This window comes from Biomphalaria glabrata, chromosome 13, assembly GCF_947242115.1.
Source record: "Biomphalaria glabrata chromosome 13, xgBioGlab47.1, whole genome shotgun sequence".
In the NCBI taxonomy this organism is placed as follows: Eukaryota; Metazoa; Mollusca; class Gastropoda; family Planorbidae; genus Biomphalaria; species Biomphalaria glabrata.
The window spans coordinates 18778101-18798255 of NC_074723.1; the positions used below are offsets into that span (position 1 = coordinate 18778101).

The following is a 20155-nucleotide window of genomic DNA, read 5'->3' on the forward strand; positions in this document are numbered from 1 at the left end:
AGAGATATAAAAGTAAAAGTTGTTTGCTGTAGTAGACATAACTTTTGCAGCTACGATCTCTACTTATGTAAAATAATGTAAGATTATCACATAACTATATATATATATATATATATATATATATATATATATATATATATATATATATATATATATATATATATATATATATACATTTAGTTTAGTCTTATTTCTACAAATTGTGAGTAAAAGCGTAAATAGCGCATAATTTTAATTTTTCCCGTAGGTCTACTGTACTCACACAGATACATTTGAATGAGTAATTAGCATTTACTTAGCATGTTCTAATGAGATCGATATTCTTACGTTGAGTAAGATAAAGACAAATCGACACTAGACTTAACCCGGGCAAATTTTAGAAAGTCATCCCTAGCTTTGAATACCTTACTCGTGAGAACCACTGACCTATACGTTTGACTTTTCAACACTTCTCTGAAACGCTTCGATGCTTTTTCCTGTTCCTTGACTTCAAATTTGGACTCATTTCGTTAAAAAAAAGTATAACAATGAGAAACCCCGACACATACCCATGCTGGCATGAAGATAGAACACTTATTTACTTTGCACACATTTATAATGTAATGCGTCTCTTGTCGCTGTGTACTAAACCAAAAAAATACAAAAAGGTTTTGTGTAGTTCAAAGACAAATAAACTAGCAGGTAGTTCAGAGCTCGTGGGCTATAGTTTAGTTCAGAGATAGACAACTGACGCTGTAGACTGTGAAAAACAAAAATGTAAGTTTTTTTTTGTTTTTTTTTTGAGGTCGATATATCTGTAGGTATGTATCTTGTTCATATAGCATGCTAAACTTTGTGTGAATCGTTATGGTGGCACAGAGGTAGAGTACTCATGGTTGAACGCCATACAATGACCAAATACGAATTGCAGTTTTACCTAAAAACTGATTATTTTTAAATAAATCAACTTTGATCTTGCAGATTGGTTGTGAAAAATTTTGCGTTTGAATCTTGTACTTTTCTTAAGATACTTGCTAACACATTAGGGTCATTTATGCTTAGTTGCTATCCGAAGAGTGTCTCTTTTGTAGAGCGGAGTACAATTGGTCCTATAGTGTTCCTGAAATAGTCCAATAGTTAAGTTCTTTTAACAGGTCTGTTCTATTTTGTTTAGATTGTTACTGCATTGCTCGTATACACTTAATATGCAATGCTTACTTTAAAATATATATACATACATGTGTCAAAAGGCTCCTATTTTCAGAGAATGCATCTCAGGTGGCCCAATCTTAGTATTTTATATAAAAGAAAATGAAAGTTCAGAGGAATTTAAAGCGAAGAGCTTCCAATCAGAACCTTTGTTAAATAACAATTCAGCCTCAGTAGAAAAAAGCAGGCGGGGTTCGAAACCTGGTGAAGACTAGGATTTTTTATTTGGGATCTTCGGACGCCTCTAATGGGTACATGACATTAGTTGAGGAAAATTAAAGGCGGTTGGTCGTTGTGCTGGCCACATGACATCCTCGTTCCATATTATAGGACAAATTTGTGCTATAAGGGCATGGATTGCCTGAGCTAGCCAGGAAAATCAGTGACTTAGCGGAGTTTAGGTCATTGGTTAATATGCATGACTACGCGTAGGACGTAATCATCTTCTTTTTTGAAGTAACGTCTGTATTATATAAGATTATATAAGATAACCTTAGGTCACAGAAACAGATGACCTTTACATCATCATTTGCTCTATAGACCACAAAGGGGAACTTAACTTTTTCTTTCTGTAGACAACTCTTTTAGGTAAAGAGGGGAACTGTATATTTATAGCCATATCTATCAGTACTGTAAGATTTATTTTCCTTCATCATATCAAATAAATTAACTGATTACAATTAATTAATTGATTAATGTTTGACTGATTCATACTATGTTAGAAACAATGAATATGTGTGCAAAGTTTCAACTTGATTCAAGAATGGTAAGTGGGGGTATTGACATGTACATGTACCAGAAAGACAGAAAGTGTTGATATAACCTAAGCGTTGTAAAATAGGTTTGTTTTGTAAGCAAGTTAGCATTCCTTAGGCTGGACTTACAAAGCCCTTGCCAACTGCTGACAACATCATGTATCCCAGAGACTTGGAAATATTTGTGTTTTTTTCAAGTATGTCAGAAAGATTCTAAATGTTTATTTGTCCAACTATTGACTGCAGGACCTGGCAAGCGCAACGATCAGGCGTTCTAAATTTACTCAAAAAGATGTATAGAAAAAAAATTGCATGGAAAGGGAATATATGACATACCATCGATGAATTGTTTTAAGTATATCAATGTTAAAAATTACTAAAAGAAAAAAAGATGTATGCATATTCCTTAAAACTGCATAAATTCAGTCATATGGGTAAAAGTGTGCGTATAACTATGTAAAGAAAGCTGAAGCTACGATATTATTCGGTCTTTGAATCGTAACGCTCTTGAAGACAAACCGATTGATAAAATCCGCATTTTATATACATATGATCTTGGCAGAATATACTATGTACTAGCTATTTTTTCTTTATTTATAAGTTTAATAACACCCTCCACCGAGTCTTCTAAATAACACGAGTTGGCGAGCCAAGAACAGTACTTTAATTACCTCCCTTATCATTCTAGGTGAATTTCAGAATGCAATAGTCAGGGACAGTAATCCCTACAGGGATTTTGTTTCGACAGATGAACGAAATAAAGACGACAGGATATTGATAAGCCCCTGGCTGGACCCCAGCTGGCTAATTAAGAAAAGCTATAGGCACACCTTAAAGTATTGCATTGACAATATCACAAAAATATATTTTCTCTTAAATATACTAATAATTTGAAGTAATTTTCTGTAAGAAAAAAAATTGTGACCCAAGGGACACAATAGTTCAAATTTCATCTGTGTACCTGGCAACATCTAAACTGTAATTTCATGTGGCTAAATAAAAATTCAATCATATTCAATGAACCGCTACGTTCTAAAAGTCTAGAATTAAAATACTAAAAAAATCCGAGCACAATGTTTATTTCGACAATGAAACATTTACCTCTTGGCAACTTTCTCTCTCTCCTAATATTACGACATTTCTGGTCTTCATGTGGACCTTTTTTTAAAAAAAATCATTTCATTTTGTATTGAAGCAAGATTTCTTGCATTCACAGAACATTTCCAGCAAGGATCAATAAAACAGACTTAGTCTTAGTCTTAATCTTAGGAACATGAAAAACAAAACATAAGATAGGGACCTTTCTTCTTCAAAGTCTGCATCCATTTGCTATAGATCGTCCTGTAGGGGAGACATGAGCTTCTAGGACTATCAATAATTGTGTCCCTTGAGAATTATCTGCACTTGTTAAACTTCATTTTGGCTCTGTGTTTGGGTTACATTACGTTTAAGAATGACGGTTAAAGCATTCTACGAATGTTAATTAAATCTGCCCCATAATCCTCTTTCTTTCCTAGTCGTGCCATAACAAATGTTCGTATATGTATATATATATATATAAACTGTCCTACTGGTCTCGACAAATCGTGACAATACCACAGGAGCTGTGAGATAATATGTTTGTTATGTAAGGTAGACATTTCTATGTAAGGTAGACATACAGCCATTGTTTATAAACAGAAGCTGAGTAAAGGTTTGTGACTATGAGCTAGACTTGTATCTAATTTCATTCAAATACAATTAAATAGGTTTATGCAAGAACACATTTTTTCATATTCTTATGAAATAGACTATCGCGTTCCAATAAATACAAAACACTTTCTACACATTTGGACAAATTGATGACGTTCATTAAAAGGAGGTATAATAAAAAAAAAAATTGAAACTGAAAAAATCTCACATCGTTATTATAAAACAATTATGTTGGAATGTAATTTTAAACTTTATACACAGAAAAACTTTACCGTTCTATGATTGTGAAGGTATCTCTAGTTCAGCGCCTGTGTAGATTGTTAAATGTTCATGTGATGCGGCTACTTTAAAACTTTACGCTATATGAAATAATAAATTGAATTCATGTTAAGTCTTATAGACATATATATATCACAAAATGTTTCAACATTTTATAATGCAAACTACAATTATTTTACATAGTACAATTTAAAACGTATACTTTGTTTGCTGCTGGGTATTATAAAAATATTTTGTATTAAATTCCATGAAAAATTAAATAGCGTATTAAATTATATTTTAGTAATACATTCGAAAATTTCAAAAGTCCTTTAGACCGTGAAAAAATATATTTGTATTTCTCAAAAAATTAAATATGATGCTAGTCTGTTGATAATTTCATTCGAAAGTAATTTTTGCAATGCTATCTAAGTAGGACTTACCCAGATACACAAAGTACTATAGATCTACGTAAACTATTTTTACAATTAAATGACAATGACAGGCAGCCAAATTAAAGGTCAAATAACCTTATTTTATTGTTTTTGGCATTAAAAAAATAGTTCTAAATAAAAGTAAAGTTCTCCTTTGAGACATGCGATCTATAGGGCACATAATGTTTTAAGCTCATCAGTTTCTGTGGTTTACGATTCACGAGCAGTGAGTCATGATGCCAGTACAATGACCAACCGTCTTTGTTTTCCAAAACCAATCAGGGACCCGTTTGTGTTTGGTGGACTCAGGGGCACCCTAAAAATCCCGAAATTCAAAATTCGAATCTTTACCGAGATTCGAACCCAGGACCCTGGGTTTCAAGGCCAAGTGCTTAACACATAGCTAACGCGCCCCCTATATTGATCAATAGCAAAAATTAATTATTCAATTAAAATACACTACAGAAAACTAACTTGCAGATTGTTCTTGTTTGTTTATTTTTCTTGCAATTATGTCTGTACAATTCAATGAAAAAAAAAAAGAATAATAAATTTGTCCAATTAAAAAAAAGTATTAATTGTTTTAATTTAAGCAACTTTGATGCTTATAACTGATGTAATTGTTTTGAAAATGCTTTATGTCCATATTGCCTCTTTATGTTATATTTACGAAAATGCGGTTTACAAGATTACTATTCGTTTTAAATTACCTAATAACCTATAATGCATACTAAATAGCTTTTTCTCTTTAAAAAACTGCTTGCATAAGTGATTTAAAACATTAGATTTTTAGCTTTCAGAAAAAAAAAAGTAGCCGTTGCATCAGAACTTTGAATGGTCTAAAATATTGTGTTGTCGGATTTTCACTATCTTTTCTAGTTTACGAGATCTAAACGGGACAGACGGACAGACGTTTCACACAAAACTGATAGCGTCTTTTCCTCTTTCGGGGGCCGCTAAAAATGGAATCATCTATTTCAAACAAAAAATTCATATATTATTATTAATAGTATGTCTGGTTAGCGAAGCTGATAGAGCGTCGTCCTATAATGCAAATATCGTAGTTCAATTCCTATTCTGCCCAATTATATTTTTTAGTGATTTTTCAATGACAAATACCATTTTTTAAATTTATTTATATTTGAATAAAATTTAGGAATTGATTTTTACAAATGTTATTTACTCGTCTGTTCTCCATTTTCCTCCACAAAGAGATTATAAAACTTATAAAATTTCTTTCGTTCCGTCTTTGTATTTCATTCTATTCTTTATCTATAACGCTGTAACGGTGTTATTAGTTTAACGCACGATGTTTGGTAGCTTAGAAATACCAGATAATCCACTACGCCATAGGGTTTTGTTCGATCACTCAAAGATTACATTTTGCTTTATGCTTCACAGGAAGTCCCACAGCGACGATATGTCTTTCCTGATGCAAAACTTCTTTTCCAACAAAGTTCATCCATTCAGTAGGCAACGTGACAGTCTAGCACTGGACGAAAGTCACGAGAATAATGTTGATCTGATCCGAGCTGTGCTGAGAGGCGAACTAAACGAAGTCTTGGACCTCCTTCAGAGTGGTGCTTTTGTTAACATCACCAACCATCACTGCCAAACTCCACTCATGGCTGCGTCCATGTACGACAGGCCGGACATAGTGGACCTGCTGGTCAGATATGGTGCAGACGTTGATCAGTTTGATAGTGTGAGACAGACACCCATCATGTACGCCGCTCAATCCGGACTTGCATCTATCGTCGCTCTCTTGTGTCGATACGGAGCGAACATCGACGCGACGGACAAATACGGGAGAAACACTCTAATAATAGCAGTCGAATATGGTCAAGAAGATGTGGTAAAGGTTTTGTTGAAGTACGGAGCCAACGCAAACACGAAAGGGAAAGACGGGCTAACTGCCTTGATGGTAGCATGCATCAATGGCTATGAGGATATCGTAGAGTTGTTGTGTATGTATTGTCATACTTTCATCGACATCGACACCGTAGACGACAAAGGTCAAAACGCTTTAATGATGACTTCCTATCTTGGCCACACCAAAGTCGCGGAGATCTTGTGTCACTACGGTGCTGACATAGAAGCAGTCGACAAACACGGATGGAGCTCTTTGATGTTTGCAGCTCAGGTTAACAGCGTGAACGTCATTCAGATTCTTGCTTCCTATAGCGCAAAGATGAATTTGACCAACAGGGACGGCATGACTTGCCTGATGATCGCGGCTGAAAAAGGGCATGCAGCATCTGTCAGACTGCTATATCAGTTAGGATGTAGAATTGACTGTATGGACAAGAGCGGATACAACGCAATGATGCTCGCTTCTAGAGAAGGCCACCTAAGCGTTGTCGAACTTTTGTTCAGTTTCGGGGGATCTTTAGATAACTGTAATATTAAAGGGAAAACGAGTCTAATGATGGCTGCCAAGTTGGGATATGTTAACGTTGTCCAATTTTTGTGCTACCGAGGTGGCCAGGTAAACCGAAACGATAAAGCCAAATGGTCAGCTGCTATGTTTGCAGCGGACGAGGGGAACCTGGAAGTTCTCAAGGTGTTGCTGAAATTTGGAGCATCTTTAAGGTTAACCGATAACAATGGTATGAATTGCCTCTTGTTGGCGTCCCGCAACGGTCACATTTCTGTTGTAGAAGAGCTTTGCCGCATAGGCTGTGGAAAAAAATGTTTAAGAAAAATGCTGGATAACAAAATATTCCCAAGGGAAAACCTTAATGATTCTCGGAAGAAAAACCAATCTTTTTTTGACATCGATGCCTCAGAAGGTAAAGGGCGTACTGCTCTAATGCTTGCATCGAAGAGAGGATTTCTGGATGTCGCTGCAATGCTTCTTCGGCACGGAGCTAACATCGATGCCACGGATATGAAATCTAGATCAAGTCTTATGACTGCAAGTCGCCATGGTCACTCCAAAATGGTGAAAATGCTTGTCGAAAACGGCGCTGCGGTCAACAGTGGTGACAGGAGAATGATGACAGCCTTGATGCTCGCGTCAGAAAGAGGCCACCTGGTGGAGCTTTTGTGTAAGTTTAAGGCACAAGTCAACCAAGTGGACAAAGACGGCTGGAACGCTTTAATGCTGGCCACAGCCAAAGGTCATCTCGATGTCGTCGAGCATTTATATTCAAAGGGCAGTGCTGTAACCTTCGCCAATGAGCCAGGCTTGAGCGCATTGCATGTCGCCTCAGCTACAGGACACTTTGAACTAGTGCACTACTTCATACACATCTGCTTCAATGGTAATTCGGATAGCAAGTCTCAGAAAAAAACGATCTTGCATTCACACGTGGACGTCAATGGGCGTGATATTTATGGTAACACCGCCCTGATGCTGGCACACAAAAAAGGGCACAGGGACATTGCTGATCTGCTGATTAAAGCTGGGGCGCTGCCTAGTCATAAGGAAGCTGGCCTAATGTCTCCTGCCATGTACAGATCTACAAGCCCTTATGAAATTCTGGTAAAAGACATTCCCAACGAAACAGGCATTTTGTCGCTGAGAACGCCAACAAGGACTGATGAAACAGACATTTTGTCGTTGCGGATTCCGAATAAAACGGACGAAACAGATGTCGACCTAATAAGTTTATCATCAATGAATATCAATAATGGTAAGCTTATTCAATTTAAAAAAATAAATGATTTATGTACTCAACGTAACACAAAATACACAAAGTAGTCCTCCAAAATAAATCAAGTAATTGTTCTACATAAAACAGACATACATTGTTAAGAGTTTCGCTCTTTTCTTTCCATACAAAAAAAAACTATAACAATTAAATAGAACAACTGTTTCTTAGTAGCCAGTATCTACACACTTACAGGATGGACAGTTACCATTCGTGGTTGAGAGGCTAAGTGCGCTTGAACTTGGCTTCTCTTGGGTCGAGGTTCGACACCCGACTCGGGCAGAGTTGTGTTTACTGAGCGCCTAAAGGCAGCACGGAAAAACCTTCTCCTATATACCCCATACCCCCATGGTCCACAACTGAGATTGGGCCGAAGGGCTCTGAGCATGCTATAAGCATGAAAGTAGTGCTTTATAAATGCCATAATTTATTTATGTATGCAGGTACACTATTCAATCAATGAATTAATTGACATGCTGTTTTTTTTTAAATAAGGATAGTCCAACAACATGGATGAAAACCGGAGTAGAGGTATTCTGTATGAACTACTAAATAAAATAATAATTTGATATAAGAAACAGTACAAATGTATTGACCTACAGCCATAAGAAAACACAAAGGCACAAAAAGTGAGTGGAGACAAGGTAAGGTCCAGTAACGTACAGTCACAAGAGATGCCCGTAGAATGGACAGTGTCCACGTTGTTTTGACTTTTTTTACGCGCGGACACAAGACGCCATCTAGGGAAAAAGGTCAAGTTGATGTCGGAGGTGGCCGGTGCGGCCTGAAAAATATCCCACTTCACTTGACATATATATTATGGAATTACTAGCTTTGTAATTGTTACGTTCCTTTCTAGCATGAGACTCTTTAAACAGTACATTAACACTAAAACAACAACGTCATCGCTTAGAACTCATTTTAATTCTCATGAACACTAGAACACTATTTCGTTTCTATTTTCTCCATTTTCTTTTCTCCTCTCCGTTCAACACGCATTCGCACCATTTCACATTTACATTAACATGCGCACGTAACACCCCCCCTGTTTAACAAGTTCGATGTACATCGAACGTCCAAAATATAAATTGTCACATATCTTATCAGCCTATTCCAAGTTAAAACTACTTTAAATTCTCTGTAACATAGAGAACCATAATGTACTACAAACAAAATCATACACAATGACATATTAATACCAATACAATTCTAACATTAGATTTAACATATAGCATTTATATTCACCCATTGTGACAGTAACAATCACAATACTAATTGTTATTATGAACAATTGACACATATATATATCTATGCATATCTCTATGTAATCATGCAGATTTCGTTAATACCACTCCCCGCCTATAATTCAATTTAAATCTATATCTGTTCACTAATCATTGTTGTGTATACTCCCAATTGGACAATCCTCTGTGGAATATCTACTACACTCCGTGCCAGAATTTACAATTGTAAACAATAAAATAGATTAATTCTTAACAGCATGTAAGTAATCATTATATACCCTACACAATCTCACCAACCTAAGTACATCGTGATAATGTATCTGCCACAACATTTTCTTTCCCTGGTATTGTCTTAATCTCAAATTTATAGTCCATCAGTTGTAATGCCCACCTAGCAATTCTATTATTACCACATTTATTTAAATTAATAAATGCCAACGGAGCATGATCAGTCCATAATTGGAATTTAGCCCCCATCAGATAAAAACTTAGCTTTGTTATGCACCACACAATTGCCAGCCCCTCTTTTTCAATCGTTGCATAGTTTAACTCTGCAAGGGTTAGTTTCCTGCTTACATAAAAAACAGGGTGTGCAATTCCACTATTCTCTTGCATCAAACAGCCCCCTATAGCTATGGATGAAGCATCCGTTGCCAAAATAAATTCTCTAGTACTATCGGGCAATTTTAATATTGGGTTTTCAGAAAACACCCTCTTAATCTTGTCTAGCGATCTTTGACATTGTTCAGACCAAACTATAATGTTAGATTTCCCTTTCTTGGTAAGATTTGTAAGAGGTTCAATCATTTCTGCAAATTTTGGAACAAATTTTCTATAAAAATTGCATAGACCTAAAAGGCTTCTAATTTGTTTTTTTGTTTTTGGTACACTAATATCCATTATTTTTGCAACTGTTTCTTCCAGTGGTGTAATTGATTCATTTTTTATCTTGTATCCCAAAAAAGGAATTTCACTAAGTCCAATTTTTATTTTTGTTGGTTTCAATGTCAGATTGTTTCCCTTGATAATAGTAAATACCTCTCTTAGACTCTGTAAGTGTTCGTTCCAATCCTCACTAAAGATGCAGATATCATCCAAATGGCAAATAGTGTCTCTTCTGTGACCCAGTATCTTTGCCATCATCCTGTTAAAAGTGGCTGGGGCATTTACTAAGCCAAAACTCATCACATTCCACTGATAGACTCCGAATGGTGTCTTAAATGCGGATAGTGGTTTAGCTTCTTCCTTTAGAGGTACTTGCCAGTATCCTCTAGAAAGGTCCAACGTGGTGAAAATTTTCGCTTTTTTCAATTTAGTAAACATTTCCTCTGCCTGTGGCATTGGGAATGGGTCAAATTCTGTAACTTTATTTAGTTGGCGGTAATCTACACACAGTCTAATGTTACCACATTTTTTTTTAACCAGTACAACTGGTGCAGCACATGACGAATTAGATGGTTCTATCACTCCCAATTGAAGTAGTTCATCTATTTCTTTCTGTAATGCTTCTCTGTGATGCAATGGTACAGCATATTGAGGTAGTTTATTTGGAACTCTGCCTGTTAATTTGATATCATGTTCTATGATATTCGTTCTTCCTGGTAAATCTGTAAAAATATTCTTAAAATCTTCTAATAATGTTGTTACTTCCTTAGCTCTGTCTGACGAGATTCCCTTCACTTCCACATCTTTCCATGTTTGACTGGCATCGGTTGAAATTGTTTCCATGTGTCCCAATCTTTCTTCTGTCTCAATGTCTACACTTACGGATGTACCCATGACCAATGGGTCTTCTTTACTGCTTTTTTCACTTTTTTGTTTCGACCTAAATTCTTTTAGCATATCCACATGAAATATTTTCAGCCTTGAATCAATATTAATTTCATAATCCACATCACTAATTTTCCTTGTTACCTTATAAGGACCCAACCATTTCGTGAATAGTACATTCTCCTTATCCTTTAGTAATACCAAAACATCTTGACCTACTTCTAGTTTGGTCAATTTCCTGTGTTCATTCACCCTAGACTGTGTTAGTTCATTTTTATCAAGCACATGTTTGCTCGCTTCCTCACAAGCCTTTATTACTTTATTTCTAGTTTCTGTCACTATATCGTAACTTTCTTTATTTCCAACATGTTCTTGTGGGAGTATTAGTTCTTTTAGGATTGCCATTGGGCCTCTTGGATTTCCTCCATAAATCATCTGAAATGGCGAATACCCCGTGGTTTCGTTACGGCTCTCTCTGTATGCGAAAAGGATTGAGGGTAATGCCACATCCCATTCTTTGGGATTGTCATCTGCTACTTTCGACAACGCTTTCTTTAACGTACAGTTAAAACGTTCACAAATACCGTTGCTCTGCGGGTGGTACGGGGCTGTAAACCGTTGCCGAATTCCAAACATTTTCAAAAATGTTGTCGTTAGTTGGCAGTGGAACTGTGTGCCCCTATCTGACAGTACCTCTTCAGGAAATCCAAACCGTGTAAATAATGTATATAACGCTTGAACTATATCACTGGCTTCAATTCTTTTTAGTGGGATCGCTTCTGGCCATCTTGAGCAAACGTCTATTACAGTTAGAATATATCGATGACCCCTATTTGATATCACCGGCATGGGTCCAATCAAATCAATCGCAATCTTCCTAAATGGCCTTTCTGGTATATCTACCTTTTGTAATGGAGCTCTGATTTTTTTAGTGCCTTTCATTTGACAAACTTTGCACGACAACACATAATTTTTGATGTCTTTGCTAATAGATGGCCAATAAAAGTCCCTAAATATTCTTTGTTTTGTTTTGTGAATTCCCATGTGGCCTGCATATGCTTCATCATGCCCATTCTTCAATATAACATTTCTAAATTCAGCTGGTACAACAACCTGTATAATTTTTCTTCCTTGTGACTCAATTTCTCTTACCAAAATTCCTCTTTCTATATAAAATCTTCCTCCTCTACCTCCTTTCTGGGCCAACTGACGCATCTCTGGGTCATTTTTTTGTTCTGTAATAAACCTTTCCTTGTTGAATACTACATCATTAAGTTCTAATGTTTCTGAGTTTCCTATTAATCCTTCTTTTTTTTTTTCCTTATCTGGTAACTGAAATAATTTTTCCAGATCTCCTGCATCCAGGTCCTTACATTTGGATCGAGTAATACTCATTCCGAAACACTTCTTCCAATTTCCCATATCCTTTTCATTGCAATTCTTTATACCTGGAATATTTCCAATAATCAAATCAATATGAGCATGGTCTATTACACATGCATCCACAATTCCAGTAAAATATGGTGTATCAATTTTAATTCTAGCAACTGGTAATTGTACAGTCTTCCCATCAAACATCACACAATTCCTGGTTTTGCCGGTATATTCTTGTTCTTCTACTAATTTCTTATTAACACCCACAATTGTACTGCCTGAATCTCGTATCGTCCTTGCTATTTTGTTTCCCACGAAAGTCTCAAAATACTCAAGGCTTCCTGCACATGTTAACATTGAAAGGCTTTGATCTCTTCTATCTCTCACTCCGCCGTATCTTCCCTGTACATTTCTTTGGTATCGCCCTCGGTTACTATAAAAATGTCCTTGTCTACTACCCATTTGGTTCCTTCCTTGTCCTCTAAATCTATTTTGTTCATCATATCTAAATCGTCTTCCATTGTTGATGTAGTTGTCTCGTGTATCTCTTGTTCTGTTAAATGCAACTATTTCTTCTATGTCACTGCCTCTGGATAGTTTCTTATCGGGATGTGCCACTTTATAAGCCCTTATCAGTCTCACTATGTCTTCTATGGCTTTTGGTTTCCTCTCCAACAAAAATATTTTTAATTCCTCCTGACACTCATAAATTGCTTTGTCTATCATTAGAAATGTCTTTAAACCGTCAAAGGTCTTTTCTATTTTAGCGGTTTCAGTCCAATTTTCAAAACTACTGGTCATTCTGTCCAGGAATGTCTGTGGGTCATCATTTGTTTCTATCGCACAGTTAACAAATTGTTCACGGTAGTACGCCTCTGTTTTTCCGTACGTTCGTAGTAATTGTTCTTTCACCACGCTATAGCTGCTCTGGTTCATGCATATCTTCGATGGAACCTCTGCTACGAATGACTTCGATAATAAGAATGACCATTTGTCTTCGGGGTATTCCAGTTCCCTCATTTCAATTTCAAATTTCTTCAAAAAAATGTCTATGTCCATTTTAGCTTCTTCGAATATTGCACCTTTATACTTTGCTAGTTTGTTCCCTGTAGTTTCCCCTTTTCTTTTATCACTCTCTTTTTCTTGGGTTGTTTTTAACTTTTTCTCGGCCGTCTCTTTTTCGAACGCCAATCTCTCTCTTTCAATGGCAACTAATTCGTTTTTCTTTTCCCTTTCAATGGCTATCTTTTCTCTTTCTCTTTTGTCCTCCTTGTCTAATCTTTCCTTTTCTTTTTCTCTTTCCATTGCTAATCTCTCCTTTTCTTTTTCTCTTTCCATTGCTAATCTCTCCTTTTCTTTTTCTCTTTCCATTGCTAATCTCTCCCTCTCCATCAACCTTTCTTGTACGTATTTTCTTAGTTCTGCCCCTTCAAGCTCTAACAACCTTCCCTCTTCTTTCAACGCTGCTACCTCAGCCTTGTCCGCCATTTTCTATTACTATTAATCAAATAGAATAGTATCCTATCAATCACTAGATCTAGACTATATAATATGATATCTCTACTATCTGTTGACAGGAGATCAACTGTGTATAAAGGACTACGTAGGTTTTACCTTTACGTTGGGCGCCACTTGTTACGTTCCTTTCTAGCATGAGACTCTTTAAACAGTACATTAACACTAAAACAACAACGTCATCGCTTAGAACTCATTTTAATTCTCATGAACACTAGAACACTATTTCGTTTCTATTTTCTCCATTTTCTTTTCTCCTCTCCGTTCAACACGCATTCGCACCATTTCACATTTACATTAACATGCGCACGTAACAGTAATATATAATAGAAAAAAATAATCTTTATTATTCATAAGGAAATTTGTCTTTAAAAGTTGGTGCTCTTCTCTCTTGATCCCTATACTAAATATATCAATAGCTATTTCGGTTCTTTTATTTAAACATGTCTTTTGTTTTATTCAGATAAGTCTAGACTGGTCACAGTGACCCGACCCAAAAAGAACAAGTCAAGAGCACGGGCTGCCTGGAGTTGAGTTGAACTATGACTGATGTTCATAATATTTGTATGGGCTTTTGGATTTATTTGTAAATTTGTAACGTACATATCGATTTATAGTCTTTATATTCGTATGGGCATTTGTAATGATTTGTACATTGGTGATGCATCACAAGCCAATCAAACTAGTAGATTTTGGTCATATCTTATGAGAACATTATCAGATACGATCATTGTTTTTATTGTTTCGAAGGCCTTGGTGCAGCTTTTGCCCCAAATGAATTTAACTTTATCTTGTAGTAGGTTGTAGAGTGGTTGAGCCATTTGTGCAATATTTTTGAGTCGCTGATGCCTGATGGTAATAGTTAACCATACCTAGAAAAGACCTCAGTTGTGACTTATTGTTTGGAGTTCATTTCTGCTAATACTTTTTCATTGGTTTTATGTAATCCTTCTTTTGAAATTTTCATTCCACAGAAAATTTCATCTTTGAAGAAAGCACATTTTTCCAGATTTGCCTTGAGACCTTATTCCCTCAGTCGGCTGAGTACACTTCTTCAATTCCTTAATCAGACAATTGATATTTTTTTGTATCACTCAGGTCAGCGGGGCAATGGACAAGGGACAGTACTACGATTACACGCAAATATGACCAATGTTATGGTCATGTGATCGAAAGCCTGCGTGTACGAGTGACACAGTGTGTAGGAAAGCGGCAGTTCAAGACCGGAGAGCGTCGAGACCGGGACTGTTAGTCGGCCATGAAGTCGGTCCTGGTTGAGTCCTCGGGTGTTGATGTACAAATCCAGAAAGAGAGACAGTAGAGTTTTGTACGGTGATGTACAGAGTGACATTTTAGTTGTTGGTGTGTTGATGCGAATTGTCTAGTATTGGCTGTTATCTACTTATTCACTCATTATTAAAGTACCAGATTATTTGGAGCCTTGTTGTCAAGTTCTTGATGTGTTGTGTTGTGTTTAGCAGTGTTTACAGAAGGCCTGATTAGAAGAGAGAAACGTAACAATATTGTACATTGTGTAACTTCGCTTCTCTTTTGCATGCTTTTTCTTTCTATATGACCTTGTTTGCCACACTTGAAACAAGTGGCACTGCGAAAGAAGCATCTTGCTCTTGTATGATTCGACTTGCCACAGGAGAGACACATAGTTCTGGTGTCCCCTTTATCTTCTTGTTTTGATGGAGATCTAGACATAGATCTATTTCTACCAAGACTTAGATCTTGAATCTAGATTTAGATCTAAATCTAGGTCTAGATCTAGCTAGATCTATGTCTAGTTTGTATTACAAATGACAATGGAGATATTATTTTTTATTTTGCGAGGGGAATGTCTGGTCCAAGTAGACCTACAAGTCTTTCAAGTCATTTCTAGCTAGCTCACTACCTAACTAAAATAGGTCAAGAATTATTTTTTAGTGTTGCCAATTTATCTAATTTTGTAAGAAGAATAAATCTTTTTTAGTTTCTCTTTATTACATATAATATGTTATTAATTTCGAATGTATGAATAAGGTTAATAATTATTATTTTAAAAAATATAACTGTACGCTAACGGAATATATGGAGATGCTGTGGATGAGTGGTAAAGCTTTTGGAACCAGATGTCCCGTGTTCGAATCCTGGTGGAGACTCTAGGTAGACCACTTCGGGGGCCGATTTTCAGTTTGTGTTTCCCCACAAACTGTCTTTGTAACCTTGTTGTTATCTCATATTTTGAGTCACTACATGTCGAATGTATTGCGCATTTGTAGCTTTATTTTTTTTTTAAATTTCATTTGTAGCAGAACTACTAGTGTATTCACATTGATGGGTCCTATTTTATATATAGTGAGGTGTGCTTTTTTTAAACATTGTACAGTAATATCACACAATGAATTATTATTACCATAGAGGTAGGATATTAGCAAATGTTTAAAAAAACTGTATACAAAATTAACTGAGATTTATATAATAACATGTAGTCAATTCATTAATGTGAACTCCTTGTATTTAATCTAGAGCTAATCACTAATTACTTTCATTCGAACCAACAGGTAACAAAAGCCCTATCTAGCCATGATTTCGTTAGAGTTGTATATGTCTCTTCATGTGTTTCTCTTCATGTTTCAAATCTACTGACGGGCAGGAGTGTAAAAAACCTTTGTGAGTCTGTAGAATGAGATCTAATAGCCTTGCACTGATATCCAAGATACACCTCAATATGGTAGCAGAATTAAAGTTTGTAACTGAAATATGCACAAATTCATGTCTTGCTGTGATTTATGCTCAACATGTGTATTAATATACACATTAATATATACATGCTTGAGTATGTGTGTATGCATATAGCAGGGAATTAAGAGAGCGGCCGGTCCATTCTTTTACATTGTCCAAGCAGCCTTTCTTGAACGAATCTATCTTAATGCTCCCTCCACTGTATCTTAAAGGATGACTTTTGACAGTACAGTAGGACCGAACCAGCTCTTTACAGTATTGTGGAGTACCTCATTTCCAGCCAGACTGTTCTTGTAAAAATTACATGTATGAAACAGAGAATAATGTAGTTAAAAAAGATATAAGCTTTAACAATTCTAAATATTCATGTCACCAGTCACACGAATGACTTGCAGCCGAATAAAAATTAAGATAATTTAAAGTACTTCATTCCATTTCTCATGTCTGACACATGCTCCGTGTTACAGAAGCAAGTTCAAGTTTCATCACCTGGATCATGTCTAATTAATTAGGGCCTCTCGACCTGGGCGACTTAAGAACTTAACGAAACTCGGCCGACTGGTTTTGTGTGTTAATGTTTGTGGTCGTCGCTGTTAATCCCAAAAAAATATTGTTTTATAAGAGAGAGGGAGACATCCTTTGAAATAAGTCTTCTCTAATATACTGGAAGTAAGTCTTCTCTAATATACTGGAAATAAGTCTTCTCTAATATACTGGAACTAAGTCTTTTCTAATATACTGGAACTAAGTCTTCTCTAATATACTGGAAGTAAGTCTTTTCTAATATACTGGAAGTAAGTCTTCTCTATTATACTGGAAATAAGTCTTCTCTAATATACTGGAACTAAGTCTTTTCTAATATACTGGAACTAAGTCTTTTCTAGTAAACTTGAAATAAGTCTTTTCTAATATACTGGAACTAAGTCTTCTCTAATAAACTTGAAATAAGTCTTTTCTAATATACTGGAAATAAGTCTTCTCTAATATACTGGAAATAAGTCTTCTCTAATATACTGGAACTAAGTCTTTTCTAATATACTGGAACTAAGTCTTCTCTAATAAACTTGAAATAAGTCTTTTATAATATACTGGAACTAAGTCTTCTCTAATAAACTTGAAATAAGTCTTTTCTAATATACTGGAAGTAAGTCTTCTCTAATATACTGGAAATAAGTCTTCTCTAATATACTGGAACTAAGTCTTATCTAATATACTGGAACTAAGTCTTCTCTAATATACTGGAAGTAAGTCTTTTCTAATATACTGGAACTAAGTCTTCTCTAATAATCTTGAAATAAGTCTTTTCTAATATACTGGAAATAAGTCTTCTCTAATATACTGCAAATAAGTCTTCTCTAATATACTGGAACTAAGTCTTTTCTAATATACTGGAACTAAGTCTTCTCTAATAAACTTGAAATAAGTCTTTTCTAATATACTGGAACTAAGTCTTCTCTAATATACTGGAACTAAGTCTTCTCTAATATACTGGAAATAAGTCTTCTCTAATAAACTTGAAAAAAGTCTTTTCTAATATACTGGAAATAAGTCTTTTCTAATATACCGGAACTAAGTCTTCTCTAATATACTGGAAATAAGTCTTCTCTAATAAACTGAAAATACGTCTTCTTTAATTCACTGGAAATAATTCTTTTCTAATATACATGTTAAAAATAGACGACAGACGGAATGTTAGACATCTTTATTTGTTGACATAAACACGCTGAGTATTTAAATAATTTCGAATAAGATTTTCTTTATTTAGAAATGTTGCTACTTTCATTTTGCATAGGTTAACATGACATTTCCTCTTACCCACGTGATAACAAGCTTAGGATGTTTGGCACTTCTTCTCAAACTAAGGTCAAGGTAGTCCCGAGGGCAGCGACAACGTACTTAGTTGGCAAGCAGAATCATGTTCAATTCTTTCAATAAAATGAGTTAAAATCGCTTTCGTGTCCTGTAGCTAAAAGACTAGGATAAATAAAAATAACTTGAAGCTTAATGTGAAGAAGAGAACAAATGGAAAGTGAGGTTCAGTAGTTATCAGTGTTTTTACAATCTACAACTTCATCGATTGAAAAGTTTCCGTTGAGACGTTAAGAAATCCTGCTGATCATGATGTGTCACTGTCACAGCTGTAAGAAGCTCTTGATTGAACCAGTGACATAGATCTAGCACTTCTACGCAGATTTCAATTTCCAACTTGCACATACATATATCTTGAAAAGCTATCGTCAACAATTACTCAAAGCCAAACAGGTTACGTTTTTCTAGCACTCTTTATAAAGATATAGATCAAGTGCCTTACATTTCTATAAGATTAAATAAAACAATTATGTTTACAACTTTAAATGCATTTATAAAAAAACTTTGAGGTATTCTTATTTTTATCCTGTTTCATATTTAGTAAAAAAAAAAGGGAAACAAGGGAAATGATTATAAATCTGTTTTTATATAAAGGCCAATTACACTCTACGTTTAGTAATTGAATTAGAAATAACGTAACTGGAATAAAATAGTAGACAATATACTTGGTGACAGAGGAATTCGTACCGATAAAGTGTTAACAATGGACGATTAGCTAATGACCACAAAGTACGCGAAGCCAATGACCACAATGTGAGCGAATTAAATGACCACAAAGTATGAGAAGACAATGACCACAAAGTTCGAGAAGCAAATGACCACAATGTACTCGAAGTAAATGACCAAAAAGTATGAGAAGACAATGACCACAAAGTACGAGAAGCTAATGACCACAAAGTAGGAGAAGCAAATGACCACAAAGTATGAAAAGTAAATAACCACAAAGTACGAAAAGTAAATAATCACAAAGTATGAGAAGTAAATGACCACAAAGTATGAGAAGTAAATGACCTAAAAGTATGAGAAGTAAATGACCACAAAGTATGAGAAGTAATGACCTCAAAGTATGAGAAGTAAATGACCACAAAGTATGAAAAGTAAATGACCACAAAGTATGAGAAGTAAATAACCTCAAAGTATGAGAAGTAAATGACCACAAAGTATGAGAAGTAATGACCTCAAAGTATGAGAAGTAAATGACCACAAAGTATGAGAAGTAAATGACCACAAAGTATGAGAAGTAAATGACCACAAAGTATGAGAAGTAAATGACCACAAAGTATGAGAAGTAAATGACCACAAAGTATGAGAAGTAAAAACCACAAAGTATGAGAAGTAAATGACCACAAAGTATGAGAAGTAAATGACCACAAAGTATGAGAAGTAAATGACCACAAAGTATGAAAAGTAAATGACCACAAAGTATAAGAAGTATATGACCTCAAAGTTCGAGAAGGTAATGACCACAAAGTAGGAGAAGCAAATGACCACAAAGTATGAAAAGTAAATGACCACAAAGTATGAAAAGTAAATGACCACAAAGTATGAAAAGTAAATGACCACAAAGTATAAAAAGTAAATGACCACAAAGTAGGAAAAGTAAATGACCACAAAGTATGAGAAGTAAAAGACCACAAAGTATGAGAATTAAATGACCACAAAGTATGAGA

General features: G+C 35.4%; 1 protein-coding gene across 2 annotated transcripts; it reads left to right on the forward strand.

Moving 5' to 3' along the window:
* The first annotated feature begins 551 nt into the window (after positions 1-551).
* LOC106059679 (ankyrin repeat domain-containing protein 50-like) lies at positions 552-16643 on the forward strand. Of its 2 annotated transcripts, XM_056008154.1 has the most exons (4): positions 552-756; positions 5729-7965; positions 14350-14450; positions 14861-16643. In XM_056008154.1, coding segments are annotated over exons 1-3 (2310 nt in total). In that variant the 5' UTR covers positions 552-754; the 3' UTR covers positions 14421-14450; positions 14861-16643. The 2 variants fall into 2 exon arrangements, with proteins under 2 accessions (XP_055864129.1, XP_055864130.1); XM_056008155.1 differs by lacking the exon at positions 552-756 and adding an exon at positions 3537-3636 and having other exon boundaries at positions 14350-16643.
* The last annotated feature ends 3512 nt before the right edge of the window (positions 16644-20155 follow it).